Source organism: Hemibagrus wyckioides, linkage group LG25 (genome assembly GCF_019097595.1).
Source record: "Hemibagrus wyckioides isolate EC202008001 linkage group LG25, SWU_Hwy_1.0, whole genome shotgun sequence".
Lineage (NCBI taxonomy): Eukaryota > Metazoa > Chordata > Actinopteri > Siluriformes > Bagridae > Hemibagrus > Hemibagrus wyckioides.
This window is the reverse complement of record NC_080734.1, coordinates 7,638,392-7,652,579: the sequence shown is the minus strand read 5'-3', so window position 1 is coordinate 7,652,579 and position 14,188 is coordinate 7,638,392. Positions and strand designations below refer to the sequence as shown.

Sequence of the window (14,188 nt, the reverse complement as noted above, 5' to 3'; positions counted from 1 at the left end):
TTACATTTGAAAACAAAATCTCCATCCTGTGAAATGGTCTCCAGTGACATCCTCAGTCATCACATCGATACCTTGGCCTGCTGGGATTATTGTAAAATTATCATCCATCTGCACAGTATGAACAGTTTTCTTCTCAGCAGGATCCAAAATGTCCAATTTTCACAGTGTATCCTTGAAACCATGGTACGACTTGCACACCAATGGTACCATTATCCATAAAATGTGAAACCCTGCCAGATAACACACTGCTTGTATTACAGAGAAAGGAACTCTGGAGTATCACCATGTCTCACGTACAGACGCTGAGCATTTGTTTTATTTGTATTATTATTTTTTTATTATTTGTGTATTGATCCCAGTCTGTTTGACCTTTATGTCCAGAAACAGTGGTGTCAGTGTGCAGGATCCGTTTTCTGATAGCAGCGATCCAGCTTTCCAAAAGCGAGCCGGTGTCCCACCTGGTATGATGTACCAGCAGGGAGGAGGGGGAATAGATACACGAATGCAGTACGATGCCAACAAGGAGCCCTATGGAGGTCAAAGGAAAGGTGAGTGAGTGTAGCTTAAAACTGTCATAAAGTTGCTGGATATGTGGTAGTAGTAGTGTCTGGTCTCTGGGTGTAGTTGTGATTGAGGTGATTTGTTGGACAGTGCTGCCCCCTTGTGTCTGCTTTGTGCAGGATCTCGCCGTGTCATTTATCAAGCACCATTTTCCAGTGAACTCTTGCTGGAGCTGTTTTAGTGATTTAGTGAATGCTCTTGATAAAAAAAAAATCCCATGTTTCCACTAGCCCAACTGGTAATCGGTGAACTTGACCATGCAAAATAAAAACTGTAGCATCCGTGATGTATAGTCACCATAGACACAATTTAATGTATTACAAAAGTAATTTTTTTTAAAGTTATTTATAAGTTATTTTTTATTAAATTTGTGGCTTACCATCCAATACTTCTGTTTCTGCTTCTGATCACGGTTCAAATACATCATTATAGACAACGATTACTATTACAGAACATATGTTTTTCCCAGTTTGAGCTTTAGAATCAAACTGGTTTTTGGTATGTTGTCTGTGGAGAAGAACTATAGGGATAATATCTTAAACACTAAACGTGTGTGTGTATATATATATATTCCCAGGTGGAAATGACTCGTTCATGTCAGGGTCAATGCCCAGCAGTGGTATGCAGGACATGTATCCACGAGGACCCCCCCAGAGCATGGGCATGGGCATGAGACCCCAGTATCCTTACAGCCAAGGATTTGACAGAAGGTCAGTAATATATCCTAGTAAGCTACTGGACAATTTGGCTCACTTCTGAGTCCAGCTTCATGTCTTATGCCACATGTCTTCATCAGGCCTGAACATGCCATGGGGCCAGATGGTGGAATGGTGCCTCCTGGAAATCAGAACAACATGATGCCTTCCAACAGCGATCCAAACATGTACCCAGGCAATAGATACTCTGCACATCAGAGGTAAGGTTACTAGATTTTATGCAGGTGAATAAGTACAAGTGTATTTCCATACTAAGTGGCTGAGTAATGCTTGTGCTTTTTAGGCATGGTCATGATGGTTACGGACAGCAGTATCCTCAAGGCATGCCATACGGTGGACATGGAATGTACCCACAGCCACAGGTCAGTCCACACCCACAGCATTCGTAATCGGACAATTTCATAAATTGTTTACTTAAAATACTTACTGTATTTTTTTGGACAAGTTGTGTTAAACTTCAAATTAACTTAATTCATGGCATTAGTGTAATGAGCATAATAATATAACACCTAACTGCTGACTGCTGTGGTAACGCTCATTCAGCATGTGCTTTTTGTATGGAGCAGAACTGAGGCATGTTTTTTTTCAACATTTGACATTATTGACAAAATAAGGGAACAAATACACAAGAAACCATTACAGTTAAAAATAATGTTATCAATCCCTTGTACCTGTTTATAACCTGGCTGAAATCATGATGTCCTGATGAGGCAAGTTTTGTTCAGTCTTGATGTATTAGGAAACTGTTCTGTTCCTCTTTAGGGCTATAAGAGACCCGGGGAAGGGATGTACGGCCCTCCAGCAAAGCGTCATGAGGGCGATTCCTATGGCATGCAGTTCAGTGGCCAGCAGCCGGATATGTACGGTCAGTACGGTGGATACCCAGAGCGCAGACCTATGCAGGGGCAGTTCCCGTACCCATATAACCGTGAACGCATGCAGCATGGGGCACAAGGACCTCCTCAGCATGGCATGATGAGTGGAGGACCATCCCCAACTCCCAGTGCAGGGCCCCAAGGAAACATGTGGCACCCCAGGCCTGATATGGGCTACCCTTACCCTAGCAGACAGGGTCACGGGCCTCCATACCCCTCCATGAGCCGTCCAGATGACCCAGAGGGCAGGGCAAATCAGGATGGTCAGTGGGCGAGTCACCCCAGCCAACGTCAGTCTCCTTATCCTCCCCAGTCATCTGCTAGCTCCATGCCGCCCATGACAAACCGCCAGCCTCCGTCCTCTTACCAGTCCCCTCCAGCCATGCCCAACCACATTGCCCGTGCTCCGAGTCCAGCACCATTCCCCAGACCTATGGGAGGTTCCATGTCCCCCAATAAAGCTCATCTGATGCCGTCTATGAAAATGCCAAAACCAGGGGTTCCTGGGTCTATGCCAGGATCTCAGAGTGGAGGTGTCCCCGGTCAAGGCCTCCCGCCCATACACAGAGAGATCAGCTTTCCACTGGATTCTGTTGAGGCTACACAGCCTCAGCTAAAGCCTCGCCGAAGGTTAACCTCCAAAGACATTGGTAAGAGTCCTGCAGGGGCTTCAATTCTTTCAGCAGCATCACTTCTCTTCTACATACAAATTGTTATCCTTTGAATAAAATAGTTTTTTTCATCATACTGGATTAAAAATTTTGCATGTATTTTTGGTCAAATATTCTCAGTTGCAAGAACCTATTCAAATCATGAGCTAGAGTCAGACCTCTTGAACTGTAGACATATTCTGTGTTTTTTATTTCTGTTGTCTTATGTTCTGATAAAAATCAGCTCAGAACTGTTGTCATTTTGCAGGGACACCAGAGGCCTGGCGCGTGATGATGTCTCTGAAGTCTGGTTTGCTAGCAGAGAGCACTTGGGCTTTGGACACCATAAACATTCTGCTATATGATGATAACACGGTGTCGTCTTTTACCTTGTCACAAGTAAGTTGGCAAAGTAGCACCAGCATAGTGGCTTCATAATGTAATTTGTTGGCTAACACTTTTTTGTCTTTTTTCTCTAGTTGCCTGGTTTCTTGGAACTTATAGTTGAATATTTCAGAAGATGCTTGATCGAGATCTTTGGAATCCTGGAGGAATATGAAGTGGGTACCGAGGGCCAAAAGACGTTACTCGGCCCCCTCCCAGGGCCAGCAGAAAAAGAGGAGCTGGAGCTTCAGGAGCAGGATAGTAATTCAAATATTGAGCAGGTAGACAAGAAGCCTGAAACAGTGTCTCAAAAGTGTGTCCCCAGCACCACATCTGGAGCACTGGAACCATTGGAGAAGATGCCAGCAGAGACAATTAAGGAGGAGATGGACAGCCAAAACGAAACGGTTAAAGAAGATTGTCCTACCACAGAACCCAGGCCCAAGCAAGCTAGCAAGTACGACAGATTGCCAGTGAAGGTGGAGGAGAGGGAGGCAATCGCAGACCTGGTGGAAGACCGATCAGAAAAGCTGGGCTTGGCTGCAGAGTTTACCAGCGGCCTGCTGCACTGGACGGCTGGGGGAGGAGACTCCACTGCCCACATCCAGACCCACTTTGATAGAAAATATGAGGAGACTGTACCTAAATCATTAATAACTAAGGACATCGAGGAGGTCAAAGAACAAGACACTGAGGATCCCAGTCAAGAGGAATCATCTCATAAGCAAGAGCAGGATGTCACAGATAAGAGTCTGACAGCCACTGCAGATGATGCGGGATCTCTACCCGAGAGCGAGGCCCAAGAGTCCACCTCGCAGAGCCAAGAGAACCACCGCAGTATCAACCCGCTGGAAGATGAGCCACGTTGCTGGGACGAAGCACCACTTTCCACAGCCGAGGACTGGCAGGATGAGCTGGCTAAACGCTGCATATGCATCTCCAACATAGTCCGTGGGCTCTCCTTCGTGCCAGGTAATGATGCTGACATGGCACGGCATCCAGGTCTGGTACTTATCCTGGGCAAGCTGGTGCTCTTGCACCATGAACACCCAAAGAGGAAGAGGACACCTCCAACCTACCAGCGTGAAGAGGAACGAAGTCTGGCTTGTAGCAAGGATGAGTGGTGGTGGGACTGCCTTGGTGCCTTGCATGAGAACACCTTGGTGACCTTGGCCAACATTTCAGGGCAGCTTGATCTGTCAGTCTATCCTGAGAGCATCTGCTTGCCCATTCTGGACGGGCTTTTGCACTGGATGGTTTGTCCTTCAGCCGAGGCCCAGGACCCTTTCAGCACGGCGGGCGGCTTTTCTTCTCTGACCCCACAGAGGCTGGTACTGGAGTGCTTGTGCAAGCTGAGCATCCAGGACTGTAATGTGGACCTGCTGTTAGCAACGCCACCGTTCAGCCGCCAGGAACGCCTCTTTGCCACATTAGTGCGTCACGTGGGCGAACGCAAGAGCCAGGTGTGCCGGGAGATGGCCGTGGCCGTCCTCGCTAACCTGGCACAGGGTGATCCTACGGCAGCGCGAGCCATTGCACTTCAGAAGGGCAGCATCGGGACCCTGATAGGCTTTTTAGAGGACAGTCTCGCCATGGCACAGTATCAGCAGAGCCCACACAGCCTGCTACACGCAGGACATCCAACCCACCCAGAGCCACCCAGCATCAACATGATGTGCCGGGCCGCTAAAGCTTTAATGGCGATCGCTCAGGTTGAGGAGAACCGGCCCGAGTTCGTGTTGTACGAGAGCCGCCTGCTGGACATCACGTTGTCGTCCGTGCTGAACTCTAGCGTGGCAGCCATTTTGTGCGAGGTGCTGTTTAAGCTGGGACGCTCGTGACACGAGCGCTAGCCCGGCAGTGCTGAAAATGAGCGGGACAAGCCACACGTCGAGATCGTCGGTGTTATATTTTTATTTAAATAAAAAAAAATAAATAAATAAAAAGACAAAAAATGTTTTTACTTACAAACAGTTATATAGAGAATATATATAGCTCCTCTACCCCCTCTTTTTTCATTTTGGATTTTTAAATGATTTTAATACAAATATTTAATATTTCACGGTGTTATTTTTTTTCTTTTCTATTCTTTTTTTTTTAATGCTTCGTTTTGTGTTCCTTTTTATTTTCCAGTTCCATTTTAACCAAAGTTGGCATCTGATAGATACTGTGTTAGTTTTTGGAAATTTTTTTGCTCTTAAGATTTTATTTTTTTTCTCCCATTGTTTGTGGCTGTTTTTGGTGGGACTTTGTTTATTTGGGGATGCACATTTATTTAAATTGTGAGATGTGTTGTAGATAGAACTTTTCTTGCAATGTGTTAAAGGAAAAAAAAAAAAAACAAAACAAAAAAACACTGATTTACTCAAGATATACATGTATCCAGCTCTGAAAAGCATTGTGCAATTGGGTGTAGAGATGGCTTGTTGGAGGGGAGATTACCAAATGTGAATGACTCTTTACCACGGGCAATATTAAAATCTGATGACCAGTATTGCACTGCGTAACCACACCAGTATGTGAGGGTAAAGTGAGAGCTGTTTTGTTTTTTTTGTTTTTTAAAACTTTACTCGCTTCCACCAGTATGACCATTAGACCGCAGGATCAACAGTCTGAAACGGACCTCTAAAGCGCTTCAGTTACCACTTCTCTTCATTCAACTTTCTGGGCTGATTTGTGTATATATGAGCTGTATATTAAACAGGCCCTCTTCACTTTTTATTTCTCCGAGAGACGTGGTATTATACAAAGTCGATGGTAGTCGAAGCTAATTATTAACAACGGTCTGAAAATGAAATTTTCTTCGCCATCTCTTCTGTCGAGGGTAGTCTGCTGTTGTGTAGGATCCTTCCTGCATGGACTGAGCTACACACAATTCTGTAAAACGGATAGGAACAGGTCCCTCAAACGGCTTCGGATGAAAACGATAAAAGACACAGGCTCATGGAAAAGTCAGTCGGTGTAACTGTAATCCAGCAAAATTTGAAGTTATCCCAAAAGTGACTTGAACAAAGAATTCCAATGAAAATGTACAACTCTGTGAACTTTTTTTTTTTTTTTTTTCCATGCCATATGATTTGATGAACATTGTTTATTAGTATAAAGTCTTTATACTACATGTTCCACATGTTAAAAGTAAATGTACATGAAATCTGGTTGAGCACTGTGAAGGCTATTTTTGGGTGCTTTGGTCTTTTTCACTTTAAAGCGTGAAGTCTCTGGATAATTTCCGAAATGAATAGAAATGTGTTCGTTGACTCATATATCTGACTTTGGGGAAATTACATAATGAGCTGAATCAGTTGTACCGGATCGAGAAAACAACTGTCCAAAACTTGGAAATGAATAACAGAATATTCCTAAATAATTAGTGGTCAGACGCAGCGATGCTCGACCACCCGGCTGCTCCGACAGCGGTGTTTCAGACACGCGTCTTTATTTAACGACTACATGTTAATTACTTTTGTGGAAACAGTCACAAATGCCTTTCTGGAGCATCTGCTTTGAACAGTGCTTTTCTCTTTCACTTCAGGCCAAATGAGTTTTTCCACATATAGCCTGATTTAATCTTCCAGTAAATATTCTGAGGAAGGAATATTTCTGTGCAAGATTAAATACAAGGCCGATGCTGCTCGTTCCTTCAGTGTAGGTTTTTAAGCCTGGACTTGCTTGAAGTTTAGCAGATGCTGATCCAGAGCAGAATGCAGAACAAGTCTGAGCAACTTAATAAATAAAAGCAAAGCTGTGATTTTTCTAGAAATCTTCTAAATGAGATATATACTGTATATACACACAGATCAGGCATAACATTATGACCACCTTCCGACTATTCCCCTTTTGCTGCCAAACCCATTGAGGCATGGAAGGTGTGCTGTGGTATCTGGCACCAAGATGTTAATGATGCTTTTGATAGATACTGACCACTGCAAACCGGGAACACCCCACGAGAGCTGCAGTTCTGGAGATGCTCTGATCCAGTGGTCTAGCCATCACAATCTGGTCCTTCGTCAAACTCGCTCAAATCCTTACACTTGTCCATTTTTCCTGCTTCTAACACATCAACTTTGAGGACATAATGTTCACTTGCTGCCTAATATATCCCACCCACTAACAGGGGCCATGATGAGGAGATAGTCAGTCTTATTCACTTCACCTGTCACTGGTTATAATGTTATGCCTGATAGGTGTACATGTATATATGAACAGCAGGCTCAGACCCGAGAGGAAATTTAACTGGAATTTTTTTATTTCTTCCATGTGTTGTGTATATTTAACACAATACTCAGGTTTGGTTTCATACAGACATTTAATATTTTACTCCAGGGACTAGAACTAATGAAGCACCAGATGTTTACAAAGGTCTGGTTAAACACCCAACATGAGTAGTGACTGATGAGATTAGTGGCATGTTCAAAACTATAAAGACTGCTGTAATTGTGCTTTCACCAGCAGCACAGACTACATAAACTATCTGAGCAAAAGTTTATGGACACCTGACCATAACACTCCTATGTTTCTTCCCCAAAATGTTGCCATGACATTGAACACACACATGGTTGTAGAGAATGTCTCTGTATGCTGCAGTGTTAGTTTCCCCTTACTGGAACTAAGAGGCACAAACCAGTTCCAGTGGGATGAAACCCTTGTGCCCAAAGCCAAGATTTGAGACAGTTGGAGATGAAGAGCTCGAGTGTCCTGCACAGAGCCCTGACCTCAAGCCCACTGAGCAGCTTTTGAATGAACTGGAACACCGACTGCACTCCAGGACTCCTCACTAATTCCCACAGATGCTCCAAAAATCCCAGAATAGTGAAGATTAAGGAAGAATGTAAGGATGTTTAAACAGAATCTATGAGTGTTATTGTGAAGTGTCCATGTACTTTTGGTCACATCCATATAAAATAGATAAATCCAGCAGCATTCAATTTTAAATGTAATCTCTGTACACACTGAAGTCTTATTTTCTTTTAATCAAAGCTGCTCCAAACTCCCTAGGCCAAGTTAAATGGTTGTGTTTGACACAAAGCTCTTCCAGCACATGGTGCTACAAAGGCAGTTTAGTAAAATGTCCTTTGAACCAGCGCTTCATCATCTCACACACACACACACTATACTGAAGCCACAGAGTCTTTCCCCCCCAGACTAATCCTTCAGCATCATAGATGAATACAGTCTCTAGGGTAAGAAGAAGAAGGAAGCTTGATTCTCATCTGACCTGGCAGACACTGTAGGTTTCCCCCCCCCAGAAAGCAAACAAAGTTCTCTTCATTGCCACATCAGTGATCATTTGGACTTAAATATCGAGTCCCAGTCGAAAGGTGCTGCGTTTGGCTCGACGTCTTCGTTTTTCGGGATGGCAGGAAAGATGGACTGCATTTTCTGTCGAAATTCCAGCAGCTGAAACACAAGCATGGAGATGTGATGAAATGTTCAGCGTTTATGTGGAGAATGAAAAAGTCTGACGTTTACTTACGCTGTGAACGCCCATAGCTTTCCAAACTGCGAAGGTGAGAAGGCCGACTCCGCACCAGGCATACAGAGAACCCCATCCGAGCGCGCGCAGGGCTAACGACGCTCCGCTCTCAGGCAACGCCGCCGTTCCTACTACACCCTGAACACACGGGAACACACGTCTACAGGTCACAGTGTTTAACCACCACTTACTGTAGATCGATCAACACAGACATATTCATCTGTTAAATCTATTACACTGACTACACACTTCACTGTTTTGAGGAGGAAAATATACATCACTCGTATCTTTAATATCAGATGGCTAGACAGCTGCTAAGGACAGGTGAATGTAGAGGTTTCAGTGTTCTTCCCAATCAGCTTAAATGTGGAGTTTAAACACACAGAGGCTGAAAATGATGCAGTTACATTTGTAGATAAGAATTTGTTAGTGGGTGGGATATATTAGGCAGCAAGTCAACATTTTGTCCTCAAAGTTGATGTGTTAGAAGCAGGAAAAATGGACAAGCGTAAGGATTTGAGCGAGTTTGACAAGGGCCAAATTGTGATGGCTAGACCACTGGATCAGAGCATCTCCAAAACTGCAGCTCTTGCGGGGTGTTCCCGGTCTGCAGTGGTCAGTATCTATCAAAAGTGGTCCAAGGACGGAACAGTGGTGAACCGGCGACAGGGTCACGGACAGCCAAGGCTCAGTGATGCACGTGGGGAGAGAAGGCTGGCCCGTGTGATCCGATCCAACAGATGAGCTACTGTTGCTCAAAATACTGAAGAAGTTAATGCTGGTTCTGATAGAAAGGTGTCAGAATACACAGTGCAGGATGGGTCAGGGCTGTTTTGGCAGCAAAAGGGGGACCAACACAATATTAGGCCGGTGGTCATAATGTTATGCCTGATCAGTGTATATTAGACTTTAAACACTGAGACTAGGTCAGTCAGTAATCTGAGTTATTTAAATATACATGAAGTCCCTTTGGCAGCTGTTTTACACCTTGCCGATGTTTTGGTGTTGCTCCCTTTTCAGGGTCACCACAAAGGATCATCTGAGCCACATATTTTGACCCGATGCCTTTTCTGGCACATTTTATCTGAGCTTGAGACCAGCGCTAGTTAACTCCTGAGTGGCTGGGTTAGTTCCCTTACCTGGGATACCTGGGAATCACGGCAGAGAAGGCACCAGGAACCTTATTTTACATCCTACTAATAAACCCACTGGTAGCTCAGTGGTGATGTTGGATTACTGATCAGAAGGTTGTGAGTTCAAACCCCAGGTCCACCAATCTGCCAATGTTAGGTCAAGTTTAGTTCAGTTCTTTAAAAGGGATAATCACTCTGGATAAATCCTTTTACACACCAACTCATTTTATGGTTAAATATCTGACGATGTTGCTGTCTCTGAGCTCTGCAGCGTTCACTGCTTCCTCTCGATCAGGTGATGTTTACACTCTTCGTGCAAAGGCAAGAAAATGAAATATAACACATCAGATTAGTCGGACACGCAGAATATAACCTGATTACTGCTCTTAAAAAGAACAGCAGCTTGCTTGAAAATCCCAAAAGCTTTAATTGTATATAAAATATCATGAGATCCTTATCCTTATGTTTATCAAAAGCAAAACGTTGAGCGTCACTGAATATAAGAACTGATCATGCTCCAATATGCAAACGCAGGTCATTATATTGATTAACTAGTGAGATATAAAGCGATGTCTGGTCAGGGTTTATTCACACAATTCCGAAAAGCTGAATTTCTCAATGTATCAAAGTGCATCTCTGCTGCCTTCTTCCTAATCCTATTTATTTGCGGCAATTTATTCTTCTAGGAAAGATTCTTCCAAAGAAGGTTTGGGTGTCTTCAAAAATAGGACGACATAATACGATAAGCGAGGAAAGTAACGAGAAAATAGAGTTAATTAGCTACGGATGAAGTGACGCCAGCATGCCAACGCCGAGAGAGAAACTGGAGACTGTGCTCCTTTGTGAGTTTGTCTGATAATCGAGTTTAAAGAAACTCCAGGGCGGTGGAATCGTCTGTGACGTCCCCGTGACCTCGCACGTGCAAGGAATCTAATCCGGCTTTGTAAAAACACGCACGGTTGAAGTTTTGTGTTTATTAAGGAGGAAAACAGACTGAAAAAAGACGTCGACAAAAAGGAGCTCTGTTCCTCTGCGAGCCTAGAAACTGACAAGTCCTAACTCTAATGGAGGATTCACGCAATTCCCTTCAAATCTGGAAAATAAACACGCAACAAGACAAAACAGCTTAACTCAATAAGAGTGAGTAAAAAAAACAGCCACTGTCACTAGATATGAGAATTCTGGGAATTCTATATCTATCTATCGATCGAGAGAGAGAGAGAGAAAGAGAGGGCTAGCTTATATGAGTTAATTAGCGGTTCATAGGAAAGCACACAGTCTACAGTTCCTAATCTACAGCCTTACAGAGCTCATAATATCCTTAAACGTGACGTAAATATTACAAATTCCTTTTTTAATCCAAATTAAACACTCCAATTTATTTCATTAAGTTCATTCATCTGTTTAGCTAACCCTTCCTCACTGCTCGCAGCCTCAACGTTAAACTAATATACACTCACATTACATTACAGGAAAGCTCTATTACATTAAATATGTTTCTACTGTAATATTCCTGCTGGTGCTCATTCCTACTATTTGCTCTTCTGGTAGACGCCAGACGCTAGACGAGATGATGAGTGTGATGGAGTTGCTGTTGAAGGTTTTGAAGAAGAAGAAGCCATTATTATTATTATCGCCACGCATACATTACAGCACAGTGGACTTCTTCTCTTCTTATATCCCAGCTGAGGAAGGTGGGGTCAGAGAGCAGAGGCAGCTATGATACAGCGCTCCTGGGGCAGAGAGGGTTAAAGACCTTGCTCAATTGCTTAACAGTGATAGTTTGGCGGTGCTGGGGCTTGAACCCTGACCTTTGGGAGCTGATCTGTTTGAGCAGCACTGCAGTGGAGCTTTATGGCTCTTTTCAGACCTCACTGGTACTATAAATCATAACCTTTCAATAATAACCTCATCTCCTCATCATGGCACCTGTTAGTGGGTGGGATATATTAGGCAGCAAGAGAACATTTTGTCCTCAAAGTTGATGTGTTAGAAGCAGGAAAAATGGACAAGCGTAAGGATTTGAGCGAGTTTGACGAAGGGCCAAATCATGATGGCTAGACGACTGGATCAGAGCATCTCCAAAACTGCAGCTCTCGTGGGGTGTTCCCGATCTGCAGTGGTCAGTATCTATCAAAAGTGGTCCAAGGAAGGAACAGTGGTGAACCGGAGACAGGGTCATGGGCGGCCAAGGCTCATTGATGCACTTGAGGAGCGAAAGCTTCCCCGTGTGATCCGATCCAGCAGAAGAGCTACTGTTGCTCAAACTGCTGAAGAACTTAATGCTGGTTCTGATAGAAAGGGGTCACAATACACAGTGCAGGATGGGTCAGGGCTGTTTTGGCAGCAAACGGGAGACCAACATGATACTATACAGGTGGTCATTATGTTATGCCTGGTCGGTGTATGTACACTGAATAAAGAGCACACTTTCCCACCTTATTAAACCACTCAGGGCTCTTTTTCTTCGCCAAAGCGAGGGTCGAGCCGAATCCAGCGATCATTCCTGCAGTGGCCACTGTCGTCAGAAACGCACCACCTGGGGAAAAGAAACAAAGAAGATGAGTGTAAACACCACAGTGTGGGACTGTGACTGACGGCTAAGATCCTACACAGCAATGATACAATTTTCAGTGCAGCTGACAAAGCTGACAGTATCTCTACATTTATATTTCTGCCAACAATAACAAAAATCATCTTTTTTTTTGGTCTGGAAAATCATGCACTGATGATGATGAAGCTCAATGAATGTGTATGTGTATGAATGTGTCTGTGTGATGTGTGTATATGAATGTGTCTGTGTGATGTGTGTGTATGAATGTGTGTGTGTGTATATGAATGTGTCTGTGTGATGTGTGTGTATGAATGTGTCTGTGTGATGTGTGTATATGAATGTGTGTGTGATGTGTGTATATGAATGTGTCTGTGTGATGTGTGTATATGAATGTGTCTGTGTGATGTGTGTATATGAATGTGTCTGTGTGATGTGTGTATATGAATGTGTCTGTGTGATGTGTGTATATGAATGTGTCTGTGTGATGTGTGTATATGAATGTGTCTGTGTGTGTATATGAATGTATCTGTGTGTGTATATGAATGTATCTGTGTGTGTATATGAATGTATCTGTGTGTGTATATGAATGTATCTGTGTGTGTATATGAATGTATCTGTGTGTGTATATGTATATGTCTGTGTGTGTGTATATGTCTGTGTGATGTGTGTATATGTATATGCCTGTGTGTGTGTATATGTATATGTCTGTGTGTGTGTATATGTATATGTCTGTGTGATGTGTGTATATGAATGTGTGTGTATATGAATGTGTGTGTGTGTGTGTATGTCTGTGTGATGTGTGTATATGAATGTGTGTGTATATGAATGTGTGTGTGTGTGTATATGTCTGTGTGATGTGTGTATATGTATATGCCTGTGTGTGTGTATATGTATATGTCTGTGTGTGTGTATATGTCTGTGTGTGTGTATATGTATATGTCTGTGTGTGTGTATATGTATATGTCTGTGTGTGTGTATATGTATATGTCTGTGTGTGTGTATATGTATATGTCTGTGTGATGTGTGTGTATGAATGTGTCTGTGTGTGTATATGAATGTGTCTGTGTGTGTATATGAATGTATCTGTGTGTGTATATGAATGTATCTGTGTGTGTATATGTATATGTCTGTGTGTGTGTATATGTATATGTCTGTGTGATGTGTGTGTGTATATATATATGTCTGTGTGATGTGTGTGTGTATATGTATATGTCTGTGTGATGTGTGTGTGTATATATATATATATGTCTGTGTGATGTGTGTATATGAATGTGTGTGTATATGAATGTGTGTGTGTGTGTGTGTGATGTGTGTATATGAATGTGTGTGTGTGTGTATATGTCTGTGTGATGTGTGTATATGTATATGCCTGTGTGTGTGTATATGTATATGTCTGTGTGTGTGTATATGTATATGTCTGTGTGTGTGTATATGTATATGTCTGTGTGTGTGTATATGTATATGTCTGTGTGTGTGTATATGTATATGTCTGTGTGTGTGTATATGTATGTCTGTGTGTGTATATGTATATGTCTGTGTGTGTGTATGTATATGTCTGTGTGTGTGTATATGTATATGTCTGTGTGTGTATATGTATATGTCTGTGTGTGTGTATATGTATATGTCTGTGTGTGTGTATATGTATATGTCTGTGTGATGTGTGTGTGTATATATATATATGTCTGTGTGATGTGTGTATATGAATGTGTGTGTATATGAATGTGTGTGTGTGTGTGTATATGTCTGTGTGTGTGTATGTGTATATGTCTGTGTGTGTGTATGTGTATATGTCTGTGTGTGTGTGTATGTGTATATGTCTGTGTGTGTGTGTATGTGTATATG

General features: G+C 42.9%; 2 protein-coding genes across 11 annotated transcripts in view; one reads left to right on the top strand and one right to left on the bottom strand.

Annotated features, from left to right (window-relative positions):
• The window catches only part of arid1b (AT-rich interactive domain 1B), a 59,812-nt gene extending 53,471 nt beyond the window's left edge, over window positions 1–6,341 (top strand). For 8 of the 10 annotated variants that reach the window (XM_058378605.1, XM_058378612.1, XM_058378606.1 and 5 more), the window contains 7 exons: window positions 382–548; window positions 1,139–1,271; window positions 1,358–1,477; window positions 1,561–1,639; window positions 2,040–2,802; window positions 3,071–3,201; window positions 3,282–6,341. In XM_058378605.1, the coding sequence (XP_058234588.1) occupies window positions 382–548; window positions 1,139–1,271; window positions 1,358–1,477; window positions 1,561–1,639; window positions 2,040–2,802; window positions 3,071–3,201; window positions 3,282–5,027 (3,139 nt within the window). In that variant the 3' untranslated portion in view covers window positions 5,028–6,341. The remainder of the gene's footprint in view (window positions 1–381; window positions 549–1,138; window positions 1,272–1,357; window positions 1,478–1,560; window positions 1,640–2,039; window positions 2,803–3,070; window positions 3,202–3,281) is intronic. The other 2 variants (XM_058378615.1, XM_058378607.1) reach the window with 1 other exon arrangement.
• Window positions 6,342–7,473: 1,132 nt separating this feature from the next.
• The window catches only part of tmem242 (transmembrane protein 242), an 11,011-nt gene continuing 4,296 nt past the window's right edge, over window positions 7,474–14,188 (bottom strand). The window contains exons 2-4 of the mRNA XM_058378616.1: window positions 12,231–12,331; window positions 8,660–8,797; window positions 7,474–8,583 (exon numbers count right to left, since the gene is read on the bottom strand). Of these exons, the coding sequence (XP_058234599.1) occupies window positions 8,470–8,583; window positions 8,660–8,797; window positions 12,231–12,331 (353 nt within the window). The 3' untranslated portion in view covers window positions 7,474–8,469. The remainder of the gene's footprint in view (window positions 8,584–8,659; window positions 8,798–12,230; window positions 12,332–14,188) is intronic.